General features: G+C 41.4%; 1 protein-coding gene across 1 annotated transcript in view; it reads right to left on the reverse strand.

Moving 5' to 3' along the window:
- Positions 1–14,646: 14,646 nt before the first annotated feature.
- The window catches only part of MAN2A1 (mannosidase alpha class 2A member 1), an 81,249-nt gene continuing 73,791 nt past the window's right edge, over positions 14,647–22,104 (reverse strand). The window contains exons 20-22 of the mRNA XM_056848549.1: positions 19,281–19,475; positions 16,336–16,446; positions 14,647–15,020 (exon numbers count right to left, since the gene is read on the reverse strand). Coding sequence (XP_056704527.1) covers positions 14,871–15,020; positions 16,336–16,446; positions 19,281–19,475 — 456 coding nt within the window. The 3' untranslated portion in view covers positions 14,647–14,870. The remainder of the gene's footprint in view (positions 15,021–16,335; positions 16,447–19,280; positions 19,476–22,104) is intronic.

Here is a 22,104-nt window from a genome sequence, read left to right on the forward strand (position 1 = left end):
GGATTGGAGGGTTGAAGTAAGCAGACCAGTTACTCATTTCCCTCTCCTGACAAAAAAAATTCAAGGCAGTCATAACTACAGAATGCAAGCTTGGGGTGAATGGCTATTGTCAGAACCAGAGTGTATATCAGCTTGTTGTGGTTCTCTCATGGCAAATGAGGGGGATACTACCCCTATCCTACCACTCCATAGAGCAAAGTTTATTTATTAAAATACTTATACTCCACCTTCCTTTTTGGCTCAACTTTGAAGTCATCCTCCAACTTAGGAGGCTCTTCCATTGAAGAAAGAGCCACTTAAATCGGAGAAAGGCTCTTTAGGCTGGAGGAAGGCTCTTTGGAATTATGATTGGATCCACTCCATTATTCCTAGTATTGTGTTGGATTCTAAGAAGATTTAATTAATGAATCGTGTGTGTTTGCGAGTAAGAGAAACATGTATACACGAGAGAGGTGTTCCATAATCCTTACCTCTGACTTCTCATTCTTGTTCATGCCTATTCACAACCATTGATTTCCCCAGTCAATGGCTACACTGGCATCAATTTTTGTAAAATGAAAGGGGTTTAATCACACCATCCCAGTCAATCAGGGATCACATACTGAACATGATGACATCACCATACTATTTAGCCAATCATATTTAGTAATGCAATGGTATTGTTGAGGTGAACCAAATCCTTTACATTGGCCTCACTCTGAACTGGGGTGAAGAGTTGAGGGGGAATACAGCCCCATTTCCAAGGCAGTGCACCCATTTCCAAGGCCACACCGTGCATTTGTTTAATTGTCCTTGCCTGCCATGCATGACTTAGGTCTTACAAGTTTTGGAATGACAGTCCCTGGGACGGGAATGAATGCTTTAGGACAGGAATGACAGACCCCAGAGTGAAATGATGGTCCCTGGGAGTAACATGAATGAGGGACCTGCAAGGACTGGAGAGCCAATGTGGTACAATGGTTAGAGTGTCAGACTAGGATCTGGAGGAGTCAGGTTCAAATCCCCACTTGGTCATGGAAGGTTGCTGGCTGACTTTGGGCCAGTCACACAATCTACCTCACAGAGTTATTGTGAGGATAAGATGGGGAAAGGCAGAATGTTGTAGGAAACCCTTGGGTCCCCATTGGGGAGAAAAGGAGAGGCCAGGACTTTTTTCAGTGCTGTTTTGGCCATCTAGTCAACCCCTAAGTAAGTTGACTGAGATGTAAGTCCCCTTTTATTTAATGAGCTTAGCCCCAGGAAGAAGGATTGCATCCTCATTCTACTTGAAGAAACCATATCAGACCCATTCCCTCTTTCTTGGTTTGTTTGCTGTTTTATGGGAATCTACAGCCTTTGCAAAACTGCACAGGAATTAAAATCATACAGAGGTACCTATTCTCAGAAATCATTAATGGGAACAGCAAAAGGGAAAAACAACTTTAAAACTATTTTGGAAGACATTTGTGATGGAAATTTGGCTGCAGGTAAAAGAACTATATGTATGCAGCAGCACCTTCGGGAGACAACATGCTCACATTAAAATTTGTGCATAAGGGCTGTTGTGCAGTCTCCCAGTGAACTCTGGCACATGGCTCGCTGATAAGTCGATTCAATCCTCATCAATAAAGCAGTGGCATATTCACACTTGGTGATTATAAGGCAATTTGAACCTGCAGGAATTTGAGCATCCCTGGTACCAAAATATTTTATTACTATCTACATGATGTTCATTTGAATGCGCATCCCAGTATACTTTCTTGTACACGTTCTGACACAACCAGTCAAGGGGGTGAAATTGGAGCAATGGTACATTGACCTGAATGCCACAGCAGCAGGGGCCCAATCCCTTTAACCGGGAATGAGATCTTCCCAGAAACACGACATCTAGATAATCGGTTTGATTATTTAACACAGAACTAACCTATCAATTGAATTATTTTTTTTATCTCACATTACCTACAAGGTGCTCTGTGTTGGTGGCCATAAGGCTGGTTAAAAGAGCGTGGAGTTTCCCTGGGTCATTGGCACAGCCCTGCATACATTACCGGATTTTTACATCCGCACAGGTCTCACATATAGCAGCAATAATTTGCCCAAGTTATTTTGTGCTTGTGGAAAGCCTGCTCTGCTAAGCAACACATTCTGTAGCTTGAAAGTTTGTGATTACGGTTTTTAAGTCTCTGCTGCTTTATTTATACATTTCATTATGTAGTGTCCCTCCTGGGCTCTCCCCAAACCTGCAATGTGACTTTGTTGACAATAACGGAACTAGTTCAACATTCCATGTGTTTCCCCCCCCCCCCCCCGGGTGATTTGAGTGTTAGCAAGTAATGACTTCTCAGAATAGGTTCTAGAGACTCTAAGGGCAGCTTCAGTTCCAAGATGTTTTACAGGCATAAGAATCACTCATATGAATGCTTGCCTGACAAACATTTCACATTTAACTACCCATCCACTGCAGGAATTTTTAAGACATTTTTAGAGGGTTGGTATATTCATGGATCTGTTGGGTAGACAGTGCATTTTAAATAGCAATAAGACAATCATTCTTGATGAAAGGAACAGAGTGGGCCTCACACTGCCTGTCTACTTCCCTTCTTACTACTTCCCCTTCCCCCACACTTCGGGTTGCCAACCTCAAGGTACTAGCAGGAGATCTCCTGCTATTACAACTGATCTCCAGCCGATAGAGACCAGTTCTCCTGGAGAAAATGGCCACTTTGGCAATCAGACTCTATGGCATTGAAGTTCCTCCCCTCCCCAAACCCCACCCTCCTCAGGCTCTGCCCTAAAATCCTCCTGCCGGTGGTGAAGAGGGACCAGGCAACCCTATTGAATAATGAACAGCTGAACACATACCCATTCTTGATCAATTGAGTGACAAATAGGGTAGGAAAGCTAGTCTCCAGCTGATAGAGATAAGTTCACCTGGATAAAATGGCCGCTTTGGCAATTGGACTCTATGGCATTGAAGTCCCTCCCCTCCCCAAACCCCGCCCTCCTCAGGCTCCTGACAACCCTACCCACACTCTTCAAAATCTTTGTGGTGGCAATGGCTGGAAGGGAATGCACCATGGTGACAGATAAGGAGTGCTCTCTTCCTGGAGAGGTGCAGAATTATTGAAAGAGCCATTGGTCTCCTCCCCATTCCATGCCACTGTGGAAGTTCAGTATGACCCACAACAACAGAAGGGGCAAAAATCAAGCATTATATGAATGTATTTATTTTCAGTCCACCTTTCTCACTGGGATTCAAGGCGGATTACATAGAGTAAGACAATACAATCAACAGGATGGGACATTCAGTAAACAATGGAATTGGTTTTGAGTTGTATAACCAACTAGAAATCTAAAAAAAAAAAAACAGAATTATATCTTATTGATATAAGAGCACAATGTACAAAACTATCCCTGGCTGGCATGGATTGCACATTGGAAGCCATCTTCAAAGTTCCAACATGTGCTGATTAGCTTATATATTTGACTTCGGTGGTCAATTACTAAATCAGACGATTATGAAGCACAACATAAAGATGGGTTTATCAATGTTCCTCTGAGGAGAGATGGAAGAAAAAGTAGGAAGGGGTGGGAACCCTCTTGGTATAAAAATGTAATATTTTCATATTTGCACAAGTAGAACTTCGGACTGAGCCCCATGTCGAAGTCTTTGCCCCTGTAGAAGCTCAGCTCCTCAGACTCTTGCAGGAGAAGCTCCTGGTAGATTGTGCCCATGTTTTCACAAAAATTCTCAACATAACTATGTTTTGCTCCACAACACATAAGAAGCTCAATTTTAGCTTGCCTATGGCTTTCCAGGCCTTAATAGTTTTTTGCATGACTACTCCATAGTAATTTCTCCAAAATGCAGGTTTAACTGCTACGGTGAGCAGTTTAGCCTTGGCAAATTAAATTAAGCCCCCTGGCATATGATTTAAGCTTTGTTTCAGCTAATTGAGCATCTAATGGGCGAGGATGAATATGAGCTATGCTGAGAAATGTTGTTTTTCAAAACCTTTCAGATTAACAACCATTCCAGTGAGTTCGCAGAAGCCTTTATGCAGCCACATGTGCAAGCAAATTTAAAATGGAGGAGGAAGCCCTGCAGAAGATTGTCGTTTCGGGAGTGTGCTGAAAGAGAGTCTCCACAGCCCATTGTGTTCCTTTTGTCCACATTACTAGTTAAGAGTTTATTAGTACTGTGGCCATGAGCATCCTTTCCAGTAAACTCTACTGGCTTTACTTTGCTCATTATCATGGGTTGATCCAATGTGATGATACAGTAGGCGTCTGTTACCCCCACTGCCTGGTCCTAACCTAGGGTTGCCAGCCTCCAGGCACTAGCTGGAGATCTCCTGCTATTACAACTGATCTCCAGCCGATAGAGATCAGTTCACCTGGAGAAAATGGCCGCTTTGGCAATTGGACTCTATGGCATTGAAGTCCCTCCTCTCCCCAAACCCCGCCCTCCTCAGTCGCCACCCCAAAACCCGTGTTGAAGAGGGACCTGGCAACCCTATCCTACCCTTGCCAGTGATGTCAGAGAGTCTGACACTCTCACGGATGCAGTTCTCAAGCACCGTTTGCTCAGGTTTGCTCAGGTGCAGTAATTGCACAGAGAGCTTTGCCAGCCTTAACTTCAACTGCTGATAGCTGAGGGATAGTAGGGAGATTTATGGTTCTGGGTCCCAAGGCCTTTCTGCATCTTTGGCTGATATTAAGCACTGCTGGAGTATAGCCATGGGGTTTCAAAAGGCACTTTAGAGGTACAGCTCAGTTGACGGCACTTATACATTTGGCTAGAAAGAGATATACTATACTTGTCACTTGTAAGGTAGCATGGCCTCGGCACATAAAGTTAAGAAAACCCTGATTGTTAAAGCCCTTGACTTCAAAAGCATGCAATTAATTATGTGCTCCAGTCCTTATCAACGTTGCTGCTTATAGCATATTAGCAAGGGAAGGAAATCACTACACAGTTGCAGCAGCTTGGAAAAGATTCTTCCCCATACCATTAAAAAAGATCTGTTTAAAGAGGTGAAACTGGGAGGTGGGGGGGGGACTAAAAATAATGTATTTCTAACTGCTCATATGTTCATCAAAAGTGATAGAATATTCCTGCACATAAACTAGGCTCTGGATAGTACAAGCCTCTAAAATGCCTGAATGGGTTTCTTTAGAGTGTAGGGCCAGGCACGCTGCTTTCTCCATTCAAAGTAATGATCAGTTTCACTGGGCTCAGTGGGCTGAGATTCACATGTCTTACTGGCAAACTGCACTGTTCAACACTTGGTTTTCCAATGGAACTTGATGCCTTCTTCATTTGAGTACTTCAGGGACAAAAAAAAGTAAACCCTGTGCTACTTTGGAGGGGCCGTGGCTCAGTGGTAGAGCATCTGCTTGGCATGCAGAAGGTCTCAGGTTTAATCCCTGGCATCTCCAGTTAAAGGAACCACGCAAGTAGGTGATGTGAAAGACCTCTACCTGAGACTCTGGAGAGCCGCTGCCGGTCTGAGTAGACAATGCTGACTTTGATGGCCCAAGGGTCTGACTCAGTATAAGGCAGCTTCATGTGTTAAAAAAATTTTTTTACTTCGGAATTCTACAATTCAGAATTACCAAATTTGTACAAAGCCACAAAGAGTTTTTTGGGGGTTTTTTGGCTCGCCAGCAGTATTGTATCTTGATTCCCCTCCCACATCCTTCATCTTTCTTCTGGGTTTCATTCCTCTCAGCATGCTGAGAATAAAACACTCCTCACCGAGCACATTGTCCTCCTTCCATGACGTTTTCTTTTCCTTTAATATTTTATTTGTACTATAATATAAACACTCCGTCTTCCATTTATATGGATTTTTAAAACCATTAGCATTTCAAAGCCACGAGCTGACCATGGGTCCAACAGTAAATTTCTCTCTGATACTAACCCTCCCCCCAAAAAATTATAAAAATGAAATAAAACAAAGAAATAGAAGAATTAAAAACAGCAATAGAATTTCTAAGTCACCTTATGTTTTAATACATAATCATGCTACGCATCCAGAGTTTGGAAAACATGGTTATGACACTAGATTGCCCTCTTACACTGTATTACCTCTGAACGAATAAGAAAATGGTGACTGATACTGATAGGCAATGGAGATGCTTAGACATGCACACTCAGTGGAAAAGGAAGCCTAAGCTTAGTTCTTGAAAATCCATGCTGTGATAGGAAAGTAGGCCTTATTCCAAAGGCTGCAAATCCACACTCAGCACATCAAAGCCTATTTGCTTCAATGACTGAAACAGAAGTGTGCAGCAGATTCAAGAGATTTTAAAATGTAGCACAGGGTCAATGAGCACCCTTTTTAAAATCAACAGTATTCTGGCTCCACATTCTACATGGTTCTTGATTACTTTTAAATGTGACACCTTAAAAGATGAACCATTGATTTTGAATAGCCTTAATAGTCAATGTTTCCTAATATATGTAAGTCTTGTCTTTGCAATATTTTAATGTACTCGTTTAATTATACTTGTCAGCTTTTAAATCTTGATGTAGCTTCTGGGCTTTGTTCATCTTGATATGTCCTTTTTTAAATGATCGATTTTATCAGGTTATTCTTAAACATTATTAATGACTGATGCATGAAAGAACCCAGTATCAAATAACAGCCCTAGCCCACACACTTCACAAGTTAATACAAAATGAAGACACATATTTTACAACATTCTATAACCAAATGCTTTGGCTCGTCTTCATGCACAGAAATAGTCTTCTATCTTGTAGTCTTTTCCTCTGAGAAGACTTTTTGGTAAAATTTTATCTTTGACTAATAGGGTTGCCTATCTCCTGCTATTACAACTGATCTCCAGCCAATAGAGATCAGTTCACCTGGAGAAAATGTCCGCTTTGGCAATTGGACTCTATGGCATTGAAGTCCCTCCCCTCCCCAAACCCCACCCTCCTCAGGCTTCACCCTAAAAACCTCCCACCAGTTGGGAAGAGGGACCTGGCAACCCTACTGAATAATTAACAGCTGACCACATACCCATTCTTGATCAAATGAGTGACAAATAGGGTAGGAAAGCTAGTCTAATCAATTTCTTTTCAAAAATTGAAATGTCTCCCAAGGTCTTCCAGTTAGTTTCCCTAAATTGATTACGTAATGTATAGTAGTCTTGCTGATGAGGAAAAGTTATAGTTCATCACAAAGGGGCATTTTAGAAACCATTATGTCAGTTCTACTTTTTTTGGAAGTAGAATTAGAAGAACCAACCCAAAATACACTTATAAGTAAGTTGTAATTACCTGCAGTTTCAGTGTTTTGTCCTTGCTGTGTTTCTGATTCAGACCACAGGGATTTTTGTCTACTAACATTCTTGGAGGTGGTAAACCGGAATACAGATGGCTGAATCACTTTACACTGAAAGAAGGGGTCATTCAGTGTTCTTCTTATATGACCTTTTTTTTCTTTTCTTTTCTTTTTGGTATGAAGGTGCATCCAACTAGACAATACAGCCCAGTCCAGATATGGATTTACCCGTGAAAACTAAACCACAGAAACCTACATTCCTATGGGCAAAAATGCACGGTCGCTTTAGCTTCCTTTATTCCGTTTCAGCCAGGATTGAACGCATGTTCAGCAAAACGCATGCATTGGATCCTGGCTGAATCCTGGCTGAAACAGGGAATAAAGGAGGCTAAAGCGACCATGTCATTTTTTCCATATGAGTTGTTGCTTGGTTTACTTTTCTTAAACCAGCATGACAGTTTTACCTCAGAGATTCAAGACTTCCACAGCCTTCCTGGGATCTGCTGGAAGAGCATGATAGAGAAGAATATTCTCTACATATTGGTGACAACCCAACCCAAATGTCCAGATATCTTCACCCATCACTTTCATGCATGGGGGAGGAGGAGACAACAAGACTGAACCTTGTGGGACTCCATAGGCAAAAAAGCCAAGGGGGCAAACAGCAGCTCCCCAGTATCACTTTCTAAAACATACCTTCAAGGTAGGACTAAAACTGCCACACAGCGATGCCGTTTGCAAGGTGGTCCACAATTGATGACATCCGAAGTCACACAGTCACACAGAGGTCTAGGAGAATCAACAAGATCACACTCTCTCCAGTCATCTCCCAGCATAGGTCACCCACCAAGGCTGTTTCAGTTCCATAACTAGGCCTGAATCCATAGAGGAAAGGATCCAAACACACACTTGCTTTTACAAGAAAAATCTAAAATGCTGCTGGCACATACAGAACACTATACACTAGAAAACGGGATGTTACTTGACCATCCAAGCATGCTAGATTTCAAGGCATTATGTATTCAGAGAACAGTTTCCTTTTTATTGGAAGACATATACCATCCGATATGTTTTATCATCATGTTTGTTGTTAATCTTCTATTAGCTCTATCTTATCTTTTGTTTAAAAAAAAACAGAGCAGGAAGAGCAAGCTAAGCATCATATGCTGAGGCAGGACCAGGAGAATAAATTCTGAGCAGGAGACCAGAGCCATTGTCATGGCAACTGCAATCAGATATGAATGGCTCTGTCACTTGTGTGCTGGTGGGTGGGTGGAAATTCCTTCAACTAGGACTGCACAGAAATTTGTTTAAACATTTGTATTTTATAAAATGCTTAAGGGTCTCAAGGTTTTGTGTCCTAGGGGGGGAAAATCTGTGAACATACTAGGCTAGCCAGAAATAAGCTGTACTGGATTTTCCTCCACAAGAATTGTGTTAACACACTAGCAGGACTACCTATGTGTGTTTATTCAGAAGCCCCACTTAGTTCAGTAGGACTTATGCTCTAGACAGTTTAGATAGAAGCTGTGAAGAGCTCCAAAACATCTCTCCAAACTGGAGAAATGGGCATTAAAATGGCAACTGAGATTCAATGTGAGCCAGGGCAAAGTGATGCATATTGGGGCAAAAAACTCCCAGCTTCACATCTACACTGATGGGATCTGTGCTGCCAGTGACAGATCAAGAAAGGGGTCTTGGGGTGGTAGTGGATAGCTCGATGAAGATGTCAACCCAGTGTGTGGCTGAAAAGGGCAAATTTCATGCTGGTTATAATTAAACAAGGAATAGAGAATAAAACTGCTATCATACTGCCCTTATACAAATCTATTGTGAGACCACACTTGGAATACTGTGTATACAGTTCTGGTCACTACACCTAAAAAAGGATATTACAGAGCTTGAGAAGGTACAGAAAAGAGCAGTCAAAATTTTCAGGGGGCGGTGATGGCTGTCAACTTGGAAGGCTTTAAGAGGGAGTGGACCTGTTCATGGAGGAGAGGGGTATTCATGGCTACTAGTAAAAATGGATACTTGTCATGATGCATACCTATTCTCTTCAGGATCAGAGGAGCAGGCCTATTATTTTAGGCGCTATAAAACACAGGCAGGATAATGATGCTGCAGTCATCTGTTTGTGGGCTTCCCAGAGGCAACTGGTTGGCTGCTGTGTGAACAGACTGCTGGACTTGATGGGCCTTGGTCTGATCCAGTATGATTTTTCTCATGTTTTTATTAATTTAGAAAATTACAAGAAACTTGCAGAAGCAGCCATCTCATTTTGCTCCCCCTGGCTTCCTCCTCAGTCCCATCCCCTTTCTCACGTTATGTTGTTCGCCTTCCACCAAACATGTAGTAACTCTCCTTTTCTCCCTCCCAACACCGGTCAGTCTTTCTCTCCTTCTCCAGCTTCTGTCACTGATTCTCTCTTTAGCTTGCTCTTTCTTCCCCAGTTCCTACTTTCACACTCTCTCTCACACACACTTTCTTTGTTTCTCCAGTCACCCTCCCGTCATTCTTTCACTCTTTTGCTCTCACTCCCCAGCCCACCACTGACTACAATAGTTCCACTTCTCCCCCCACCAGCACTGCCATAGAGAGGCAGCAAATGTAGGTGATGGTGGGATATGCCCCCACTCTTGGCAGTTCACCTGGACTGCTCCAGGTGGGCCTCACCCTCCCTCTTGGTAGCTTGCACAGACTGCTCCTACAAGTGCAGAGAATGCTTTTTATTGGGGGGGGGGGGGCTACTTGCAGTTAGTCAATGGTATAACAAAGGCACTGAACCTATATCCGAGGAACTAATTAGCCAAGGTCAACCAAGTATAGCATGCTGAGTGCAAAACATCCTTCACTATCTCACCCCTTCCTCCTTTACCTCTGTTGTGTATATTTACCCCAGCTGTATTTAATAGATTTCAAGAAGGGTTCAAATCCACAAAACTGAGATAATCAAACCCTTTGCTGGAATAGAGGAATAATTCACTAGAGATTTTAGGATTAGCCATCAACTACTTAATCACGGCCCAATGTGTGTTTACTTCTTCATGAAAATTAGAGTCCTAAAGGAACAATGAAACCATGACTCTAATGGCTGGCTGACATGACTGGTCTGTTACCCCAGTTGTTCACCAGGCATGACTCTGTTGCCAGGCTTTGTTAAACCCATTGGCACTTTGTAGTCCATAACAACTTACTTTGATAAAGCACGTATCACTTTTGGATTAACTGAAATGTCCATAGGAGGATAGAACTCCAGAACTGACCCAGCAAACGGAAGGATGCTCAGTCCAGCACACTTTCCTGGCTAAGGTAACCTCTTTCTTTGATCCAAATTCCTGCCCCCTCATCACTCCCCCAGGGAGATTTCTTCTGTAACACTGGAGACTATCAAGTTTCTAACCACAGACCACATACACTTGTGATAGCCTTTCACTCAGATCCAGAAATGCTTCTCCCTAGGATATTCTTCCTACCTGTCCTACCTCATCAATCCATCTCCTAGTGTTCCCAAGGAGATACTGGAGAGAGGTGGAGAAAATAAGTTTTCAGGCCCATCCATTCACCTAAAAAGAGCACAAGCTTCTAGATGCTGTGAAGGCCCAGCTTCACAACAGTAACCTCGGCAATAGTAGCTGAAGAACAAAACAATCATCATAAGTATGTGAGAAAATAGGGAAAGGAGATATGTGTGTTTCCGTTATCTTCCCTTTCTAGTCAACTTTAAACGGTACTTTCACAAAGATCACTGTCCTTCAGTGTTACTCCTCTGAAGATGCCTGCCACAGCTGCTGGCGAAACGTCAGGAAAGAAAATACCCAGACCACGGTTACACAGCCCGGATAACCTACAAGAACCAATCACTTAAGTTATTGCATGGATTCTTGTTCCTTTAGTAGTTGACCAAGTAATTAATACAGTTATGGGACCAACACTGAAGCCTAGTGTTTAGGAAAAATCCCTACTGCCTCTGATTGGCAGCTGACAGAACTTCTCAGGGCTACCTTTCCCTGCAGAGTAGTTAAACACTTGATACATTCTTTGCTCTTTTTTAAACGTTTGGAACCTAAATGTGGAATTCTGAAAGATTCTTCAATAGCCTGGAGAAAAAAAAATGTTCACCCCTTCAATGGAATGTTATTTAACAGGTGACATTATTTACCTCCCTAACATGAAAAGAAAAGCTTAACATGCCCGTTTTCAGAAGTTAAAGGGTCATGACACTTTTTCTCCAGGTTGTTGACAAGCTTATTGACATAGCAGAGGATGCTGGAGTTGATCCTAGCAGCCTCTTCTAGCCAAATGAACTTTAAAATACATAACTCCCTCCAAACCTCTATCTGATGGGTGACTAATTTGCTAGCATTTAAATGTCAGGTAAATTGACTGGGTATTTAATGGCATCTGAGTCAATAAAGGAAGCCACAGCCCTCAGTTTGCAAGACCTGAGCAAGGTAGTTAATGTTAGGATGTTTTGGAGGTCATTCATTCATAGGATTACCATAAGTCGGAAGCAACTTGATAGCACTTAACACACACACAATACACTAATGGAACAAAAATGATTCTATGTTTTGATTTTTTCTGGCTTCCTCTGTGCTGTTTTTATTGCCTTGGCTATGCAGATATAGTTTTAATATGGCAAGCTGTGGGCATAGCAGGAACATTCTTTGTTTTAAAACAGACTTGCTTTCAATACTACAGTCTTAGAATGTAGTAAAGAGAATATTCATCACTGAAGCAAAGTGCATGCACACAAAAGCTGCTGCTTGAGATTTCAACAATAACTTAAAACTACATTGTCAACCCATGTCACTTGATCAACATACAAAGCAGCAGATGTTACTGGAAATCTATTTACCCACATTTTATTTTCAGAGGCAATGAACATATTGGTATACCTAGCCTCTCCCCACCTGATCAATTCATCATAATTCACTTATAAGAAGCTTTAAAAAAATAAGCCAACTTTATTTTGAGGTTACATTTTTTGTATCTAAAATTGTGATCAAGGTACCATGACACAGATGTACCATCACAGGATTTTTATTAGCAAACTTATATTACATTTCTCCCCCAAAAGATATAAAATCTGCCCCGAAGAAAATATGAAAACCTTCCAATCAAATCAGCTGGTATTAAAAGACAGTGTGAAGAAAATGAAACAAAACATAAATCTTTAGCAGGGTGGAATTCCTTCACAGGATAGCTAGGAAGAGTAAGACAGAATGCTTTAAACAATTTATTGTACAAACACAAATTTCTGAATAGAAAACTGTTTTAAACAATTACTTTAAAAAGTAAATGCATGACAAATTGGGCATAAAAAAGGCACCACCAAAATACTGAGAAGGAATACAAGTACTGGAAAAGCAATCACAGGGAATACAAGAAATAAAACAGGAAAATTCTTAATTCATTACTTGGGGTGTGGGGGGGGGGGGATGGAATTTGACAGTATTTTTTCCCTGCAAAAATCTGGCTCAAGCTTGCACCTCAAAAGGATAAAATAAGTTCAAATTACTTTGAAATAAAGCAGAAATCTGCTGGTTGAAGATCATTTAGGCTTGATTGTACAGCTGGTAACTTTAAAAAAGAAAAAGAAAAGATATACTCCAGTCCAAAACTTGCTTATTAGTAAGTAAAGTCCCATTAAATTCATGAGTAACCATGTTTAAGGTTGGATTGTAGATCCGACCATATGACACTGACCCTTTGGAAGCATGTTCTACAACCCAACATTACAAGTTATTGCATCATTTTTTCCCTCAGAAACTGATGTTAAATATTTTTTTGCAGACATGAGAAGTTTGATGTATCTTTATGAAAGTCCATAAAACTAAAACAAAAGTAGTTATAGGAACTTTCTTCTGAAGAAAGAGAAATATTCAAAAATATACATTTATTGCATAAAACCATTCATTTACAGTTTTGTATACTCCTCAACCATTCTTCAGCAATTCACATGAAACTGTGCTAATGCTAAAACTGAATTAGGGTAACCATACAATGTGAATACCCCCTCAATTTGAAAGATATAAAGAACATTAGCATGTTAATGCCATCTTTAAGACTGGAAGCATGACTAAAAAGATCTAACAATATAAAAATGTAAAAATTATTTCCCCTGCTTAATAAATATTCATTAGTCTTAAAGGAAATTACTTAAAGGAAATGTTTGTATAAACAAAAGCAAAATAAAGGTCAGGGTAAGAAGAACAAGAATCATACTGAAATGCAATTGAGTAGACTTTAATTGTAAACAATGGTTTTATTCAGGGATGTGGAATCTGCAAACCCACATGGCTTCAAGAACTCAATATAACATACTTGATGTGAAAATAAACATTTTTGAAGAAGTTATTACCTCAACAACAAATATTGGCAACATAAGCATGTGATGAGGTCATACAATGGATATTTTTAAAAATATAGGCACGTGATTCTCAATGCACGGTTTGCTACAATACACATTGCAAGATACCTTTTGACAAACGGTGTGCCCTGCATGCCATCAAAACTGTGTCTGTTGCAGTTGATAGCAGCTGAGTTTTAGAATATTATTTCTTCCCCCATTGTTTTGCTTTATGACATCAGTTTTCTACATTCAAATAGTCAGAGCATTCAGAACACCATCAAAACAAATTTGGTGCTGGAGAGAAGAACGTGGCCATCACGGTCAAATAAAAAATACATGGTTTAATGGCATTATAAACCACTACCGCCCCCCTCCAAAACAACACACTGCATGGACACCAAAGGAGTAACAAGACATATAAAAAAATAAGGCACATTTATTTTGATATGGTAATCTTGAAGTAGAAAACACATTTCAGAGAGCATTAGTATCCAAATGTTCTGTAAAAAACCTTGTATTCATGAAATTATAGACTTGACTTTCCTTACTCTATATAATGGAGTAATTGCACATATCCCAATGTGTCAAGTAACAAGAAGAAAGTTAATATTTTCCAAGGAAAGATTAATCTAAAAATTCCAGAAATTAAGTTCTGCACTTCAAGATGCTAGGACAACAAGATTAAATACGATTATACATGCCTCAAAGGCTCTTGGACTTCACTCTATCTCTGGAGTGGGATAAATTCAGACTCCATTTGGAACAAACTGAAGTTTCCTCATTTATAGAAGTCTTTAAAAGTATTTGGACAATAGCTTTGCCAGAGCATTTTCAGGTTTAATTCCAATATGTGTCTGGGATTTCAACACTTTGTATTTAGACCCACCTATGAACAACAAAACAATAAAAAAAAAAGTTTTCCCCTCCCTTCTAAACATAAATTCAGAAGCCAAAAACTAATGTTTAACCTGAGATTCACTTTGTTGATGAGACATAACATCCTTTGTTTCCCCCCCTCACTCATTGCATTTTTATACTGACGTTGGTGGTTTTATTAGAGAGAAAAGAGTTTCTTGCATCATGGCTTTTTACTGTGTTGTACCAAATAAATTCTAGAATGCATGTACTGTCACAGTATCCAGAAGCTGGAATAAAAATGTGCTTCTTATTGCACACCAATCTTTGAGAAGACAAAAGCTGCAGATTACTTTTTAGTTTCTGAGTTCTAAAGCCAGGCTTCATCTCAGCTGAATTCTGTATGTGTTTATCTCCATAGAACTCATACTGATTTCACTCATGTTTCTGGCATCTGGAGGTGAATGCATCAAAGATAAAGATGTAGGTGTAAGACTTTCCACATGGAACTTGAAGAGTTTGTGCACTTTCAGCTGAAAATGGCAAACGAGAAGATCATTACTTCCACATGCAATCCAACATCAATTTTAAATTTCACCCTACTCTTCTCAAGCAGAACTGTGTTCTATTTTATTTAGAATGTGCCCCTGGTTTATGAAATGCAGAGGCTGCAATCTGACTTGAAACACATGTGTGGGAAGGGATAGGTTTTAACTTTCTCCTCATTTTTGCTTTTGAAAATTTAGTCAGTGAAAAACTGTGTACCATAGGAAGAAGCAGGGTTAGCACTCTACTTCTTAACCCACTTCGAATGCATAAAGAGAGAGACTTGAAAAAGCTGGACAAAACCCTAAAGCTACACTGGCTATTTCCTGTATCTTTTAAAGAAAAACCACTTTAGGTTGATTGTGCCTGTTGCCATACGGGTCCCAGAGAGAGAAAGTATGGTGGTACTAGCACTCTGTAACTGTAGACAGATGGCTGGACTTTTAAAAAACCAGGTGTTCATTTTATAGTGTAGAAACACAGTGAAAAGACTATCACTGTTAGTCACTTTTAATAAGACATGAACTGAATACTTAAAACACACGTGGGTAACTCACTACGAAGAAAGACGATCTCAGCTCTTTTTACAGCAAACAAAACCTTTCAAATGCAAGGTGTTATGACAAATGGGACACTAATTTGACAAATTCTAAAAAACAGTAATTCTGGGATTTTGATAGGACTCCTGAGAAAACCAGCCCCCCTTCCCCACTAAGCTCAGCTGGTAGTTTCTCCATGATAACTGGAGAAAACATGATGTCCAATACACCAGAGGACCAAAAGCAAGAAGTCTAGTAAATTTAGCAGATGTTAAAGTCTGCCTAGTAAACATCAGGATGTGACGTCTCCCCATGGGTCAGGAATGACCCGGTGCTTGCATAGGGGACCTTTACCTTTTTAGTTGCAAATTGATGCTATTAAAGTAATGCTTTCTAAATTGTGGCATACATTCAGTAGTACCACAGTTGCCTTTGTCCCACCCACTTTTTTTGTACAACATGGCAACACACAGCAGTTTCACATAAACACTTAAAGATATGCAATACCACCATCATTTTAAATTAAAATACAAGACCACAAGTATTAATTCTGCCCAAATGGGAACTTTTGGGTTCTGTTTCTCAAACAATGACTCCTCTTTTTCACACTTCTCTTGAAAACTGGGAAAATATTCAACACCCGTATGGATGTCTGCTGTTAGAAGGGGGATAGGTCAAAGATCGCCCAAAGTGGCTCTTGGATTTCAGCCACCATATTCCTCAATCTCCCGACAAACGGCAAGTTAAAATACTGCAGAAATACCTTTCCCTGAGTTGTAGAGCAGACAAGCCCCAGGTCTGTGTTTGCAAATCTACAATCAAATCCCTTCCTGTGAAGGATTAGGGCGGCTTCATCAGATGGCCCTGGACTAGCCTGAAAATGAGGAGAAGTTGTGGAAGAAAATTAGCAACTTCAAGCAATAAAAGGCACACACAAACCTTCAAGACTGATGCATACCAACAATTCTGCCACAGCATAAGTTCTATAAAAAGGCAGAAACTGAACTGGAATTTGCATTGCTGGTTTCTGTCCTAAATTTACTGGTAAGTACTATATGAGAGTTCAGTTATATGCTCACCAGTTTTGTGCTCTGATGTGATGTTCCATTGTGTTTCTAATGGTAAATATCATATTGAAATTTAAAGAATTTGGACAGATGTCATCCTTGGATCCTAAAATTTAGACGTGTAGGAAATCAAGGCATTGCCCAGAACCAGGTAAGAATATTTCACACATCTCAATGAGAAAAGACAATGATGCTAGGAAAAGTTTAAGGCAGCAGGAAAAGAGGAAGATCCAACATGAGATGGACTGACTTTATAAAGAAATCCATGGCCTCAGTTTGCAAGACCTGATCGAGGCTGTTCACGATAGCATGTTTTGGAGGACATTGATTCATAGGGTCACCATGAGTCAGAAGCGACTTGACAGCACATAACACACACACAAGTCCCTTTCAGCGAAGTGTTTACTTCTGAGTAAATGTGCATAGGACCACACTGTATGTCCTCTGCTGCTCTAGTGATCATTCAATCTTTCAGTAAAAAGAGGCAATGCCAGAAATGTTTAGTGCTGTACCCTAAAATTTTTGTGAACCTTTTCCTTTTTAAGAAAATTGCACTAAAGGCTGTGCATATCTCCCCAGGTACCACTGCAGCAAAGTTTCCCTACCCTATTACTGGCAGTTCATAGAATCATAGGGTTGGAAGGGGCCATGAAGGCCATCTAGTCTGCCCCCTGCTAAATGCGGGATCAGCCTAGAGCATCCCTGACAAGTTAGTGTCAGTCAAGGGATAAGCATGACTAAGAAAAAGCCTCTTGATTCCTGTCAGTTGGTGACTGAAACTCATACCAACTTCCTTCTTGCTTAAACGTAAGTTACAGTTTTTACTACTGCTGTAAGAGAAACAAACTTTTGTAATTTGACAGTTTTAAATATGTTTATTATCCCAATGCTACTCATCATTAGCCAGAGGAATGCACAAACGTATTGTCGCTGGTACAAAATTGTGGTTTGTGAGTTATAAGATGCAAGACATTTATCACGCTCTGCTTCAGTAGTCTAACATAATGAGAGCGTATTTAACCAACAAATTGATTTCAGTGGGTACTAGTGCCTATGCTGTAGGAAAAAAGTAATATGCAAATCTACATTCATGAAAGTGCACATCTGTTTTTGAAAGTACTACTAGAGCACACCATGTTCACTGGGTCTCGGAACAAAGTGCTCAGGAACCACTCTCTGGCTTCTGCATCCCGTACCACTGAGACAGCCAGCCATGAAATGGAGGTATATTGGCAGTCCTGTTGCCACTTCAGCAGTGTGCTAGTTGGCAGGACTACATCTAAGGGGAGACATGATAGAGGTCTATAAAATTATGCATGGTTTGGAGAGAGTGGACAGGGAGAGGTTTTTCTCTTTCTCCCATAATACTAGAACACGGGGTCATCTGCTGAAGCTGGAGGGTGAGAGATTCAAAATAGATAAAAGGAAGTTTTTTTTCCCCACACAACGCATAGTTAAATTGTGGAACTCCCTGCCCCAGGATGTGGTGATGACTGCCAGCTTGGAGGCCTTTAAGAGGGGAGTGGACATATTCATGGAGGAGAGGGGTATTCATGCCTATTAGTTAGAATGGATAGTAGTCATGCTGCATACCTATTCTCTCAAGTATTAGAGAAGCATGCCTATTATATTGGGTGCGGTGGAACACAGGTAGGATGGTGCTGCTGTTGTCTTGTTTGTGGCTTCCTAGAGGCACCTGGTTGGCCACTGTGTGAACAGACTGATGGACTTGATGGGCCTTGGTCTGATCCAGCAGGGCCTTTCTTATGTTCTTATCTATGGGGATGCTATCTTGCCTATTTGTACCATGCTGACCAGGCACCTTGCCAGGTGCCTCAGAGAACCAATGATATTTCACACTGCTCTAAGCATAACATAGAATCTGCTGTTCAGAGCATCTATGCTGTTGCCAATACCACCCACCTACTTGGCTGCCAATTCTTTGCCCCAGTGTACCTGCCAGTGTGCTCACATTCTTAATCTTCACTCTTGGCAGATTCCTCATCAAGCTCTCGGATTCACTACCTGCATTCCAACTCCCATTTCTAAAGATACTTCTGGTTGTGACCATTGGGAACTTAAGCTTTTCCTTTCCTTTCCATTACCCTAATCCTAATACAATTTCAGACCTGATCACCAACCCAACCCAACTACAACTGTTTCTACCTGATATTATGTACGTTCAAAACCCAAACTTCCAGCTCTTTTCTGAGGTTTCAAATACCAATAAGCAATACCAAGAAAGGTGAATTACTGGACCCTTAGGCGGACTTGAGAGAACTGCTCCAGGTAATTGTTTTATAAGAATTTTGAGTGTTGCCTAATGAGGGAAAATTTCCTGAAAGAACAAGTACCAAGACTGACATTTTTTGAAGTAGAAAGGTGGTAACCAATGCAATGCCCACTAAAACCTTTATCAAATTCTTTTCCCCACACATAATATTGACAACTTGTGGACATGAACAGTTGACTTGATGCTCCAGTTATTCATAAATAAGGTTTCAGATCCATTTTTTTTTTTTTTTTGGTATTCAGGAGTAAAAGATTGAGAAATTCCATACTGTTTTACAGAAATATATGCTACTTTAATACAAGGGCCTTAAAAAGATAGCCCAAGTGTAGCAGATATGCTTCAACTTACCTTAGACTGTATGGTCCTCAGGTTAACTACATGTATATCACAGGGCACGGATGAAGTTATTGGAGAATAGGTATTCAAAATTGGTGGAATACCTGCACCTGCATAGGTAACCATCGGAATCACAGGATGATTCATGAAAGATGATGTTATGTGACTAAGAAGGGAAGGATAGCTGACTGATGACTTTTCTTCTTTCTGTTGAAAAAAAAAGTAAAACAGCAGATTTTATATGCTTTGTATGTTTGCTTTCATTTATATCAACATTCAGTTCCATAAACTAAGTACCGTATTTTTCGCTCCATAAGACGCACTTTTTTCCTCCTCAAAAGTGAGGGGAAATGTCTGTGCGTCTTATGGAGCGAATGTGTGTGAATCCGGCCCCGGGGAGAAGGGCAAAGCTGCCTAGGCAGTGCAGAGCAGTTTAACCTCCGCACCACCACCCCCGGCGCTTCCCGGTCCTGAGGCTCAGCTGAGCGGGGGGAGGTTAAACTGCTCTGTGCTGCCCGGGAGTCCCTGGAAGCCGGGCGGGGGGTCTTGAAAGTTTAAAGAGCAGTTTATAGACCCACTGCCCCCCTTCCCGGGAATCCCTGGAAGCCGGGCGAGGGGTCTTGAAAGTTCTCCATGCTGCTATCCCAGGCAGCGCAGAGCAGTTTAAATACCCCCCTGCCCGGCTTCCAGGGGGGGTCTTGAAAGTGGTCTGTGCTGCCTGGGATGGCAGCGCGGAGGAGTTTAAAGACCCCCCCCCGCCCGGCTTCCAGGGACTCTGCTTTAAAGCCTCCTCTAAAACTTGTTTTCCTCCTCTAAAACAAGGTCAGGTCTTATGGTCAGGTGCGTCTTATGGAGCGAAAAATATGGTATCGACACATTGTTACCTTTGGCTTAATTCAACTCGGTCCTATTTAATTTAGAAACAAATATGAGCTGAGAACTTATTGTAATTCAGAGAAATCCAAAAAGGAAGCAATTGCTAGTGTTTGAATTTGCCCTCTTTATCATCATAAAAAGGAATACACTTTAGCCAGAAAATGGAAGTTTAGTTTACAGCATGAGTAGGGCGCCCCATTTGACCCATGAATTCTTGTTTTAGAGCATGAATCATATAGGGGTGACATGTTCAAGATGGGTATGTGTGCAGGGCATATATATACATAAACACAAAACAAGTATTTATTTGGGAGTATTCTGCTAACGTTTTGGGAACCTGTACAAGCATCCTAATGGAAAAACTGGAAAATTTGGAGAAACACTAAAAAAAAACCTTCCTATGAAATATTTTCTCTTTTAGAATGAATAAATCCTTCTTAAGGGCAGGTTTTTCACATTCAACATGTATTTACATTATTGATCTTGATATGCTTATTCATTGCAGGCCACCAACCAGGCAGAGGTCACACCCACACAAGTGAATGTTCTATTCATTTGTGATCTGAACAGTACCATCAGAATGCTATATCTTGCATTTTTTGATCTTGTGGTTGCCCGTTATTAAAATACATTTATTTTTCTTTGTTTCTGTACTAGGGATGTATGCACCAACACACTTAGGTGAGCAAGCACTTTATGCTTCTGATATGGATACTCCTGTGGAATTTGAAAACACAATGGGATAATACTTGGGATAAAGTTGTTTGAGACAAGTCACCAATGTTATGGTTCAGAAATATTACATTTAATGAACAGAGCAATTAACTTGAACAAGCAATGAAAATGATAGCTAGTTATGATAGAGGAAACTGTGAACATCAAGTGAAAGCATAAGAATCCTCTAAACTTGGAGGAACAGAAAAAAATATGAAACACCATGGACATGTGCTATAACAAAAGTGAACATAAATTTCAATAGTGAAAGATCTCCTTGATATTTAATACATTAAATAATGATGTACTATATTACAGTATTACAATGACACATCTCCTTGATGAATTACAATAAATAGTTTTATGTATGGCAGATTCCATATTAGTGGTGAATCTAACGGAATCCATATTGAAATATTACGTAAGTCAGGGTTGGGGAACCTTTGGTTCCCGCAGAAGCCGCTGCCATTGCTGCCGCAGGGCCGCCCACATGTGTCGGGAGAAAAGCTGCGGAGGCTCCTTCCCACTCGCGCCTGGCTGCTCCTGCAGCAGGGTGCATCCTTGTTTATGGGGGGGGGGGGTGGAGCAAGCCGCAGAGGCTCCTTCCCGCTCGTGCCTCGCTGCTCCTGCAGCCGGGTGCATCCTTGTTTATGGGTGGGGGGCATGGAGGAAGCCGCGGAGGCTCCTTCCCGCTCGTGCCCGGATGCTCCTGCAGCCGGGTGCATCCTTGTTTATGGGTGTGTGTGGAGGAAGCTGCGGAGAGTCCTTCCCGCTTGCGCCAGGCTGCTCCTGCAGCCGGGTGCATCCTTGTTTATGAAGGTGGGGTGGAGGAAGCCGCGAAAGCTCCTTGCGCCCGGGGCATCCTTGTTTATGGGGGGGTGGAAGAAGCCACGGAGGCTTCTACCCATTGTGCTTGTGTGTGTGTGTGTGGGGGGAGAAGCCGGGGGGGAGAAGCCGGGACGGGAGAAGCCGGGACGGGAGAAGCCTGGGAGGTTTGCGTGGGGGGAGCCAGGAACCCCTCCCTTTCTCTTTCTTTATTTCCCTCTTTCTCTTTCTTTCCTTCCTCTTTCCCTCCCTCCCTTCTCTGCATAGTTTCTCCTAGGGTTGCCAACCTCCAGGTGGTGGCTGGAGACCTGGCAACCCTAGCCTCTCCCTTCCCCCCCCCCCCCGCTGGGAGATCTATGCCTGGTATGGCCCCCGAATGATGTTACAAATATTCAAATGGCCCTTGGCAGGAAAAAGGTTC

Source organism: Euleptes europaea, chromosome 4, assembly GCF_029931775.1.
Source record: "Euleptes europaea isolate rEulEur1 chromosome 4, rEulEur1.hap1, whole genome shotgun sequence".
Lineage (NCBI taxonomy): Eukaryota > Metazoa > Chordata > Lepidosauria > Squamata > Sphaerodactylidae > Euleptes > Euleptes europaea.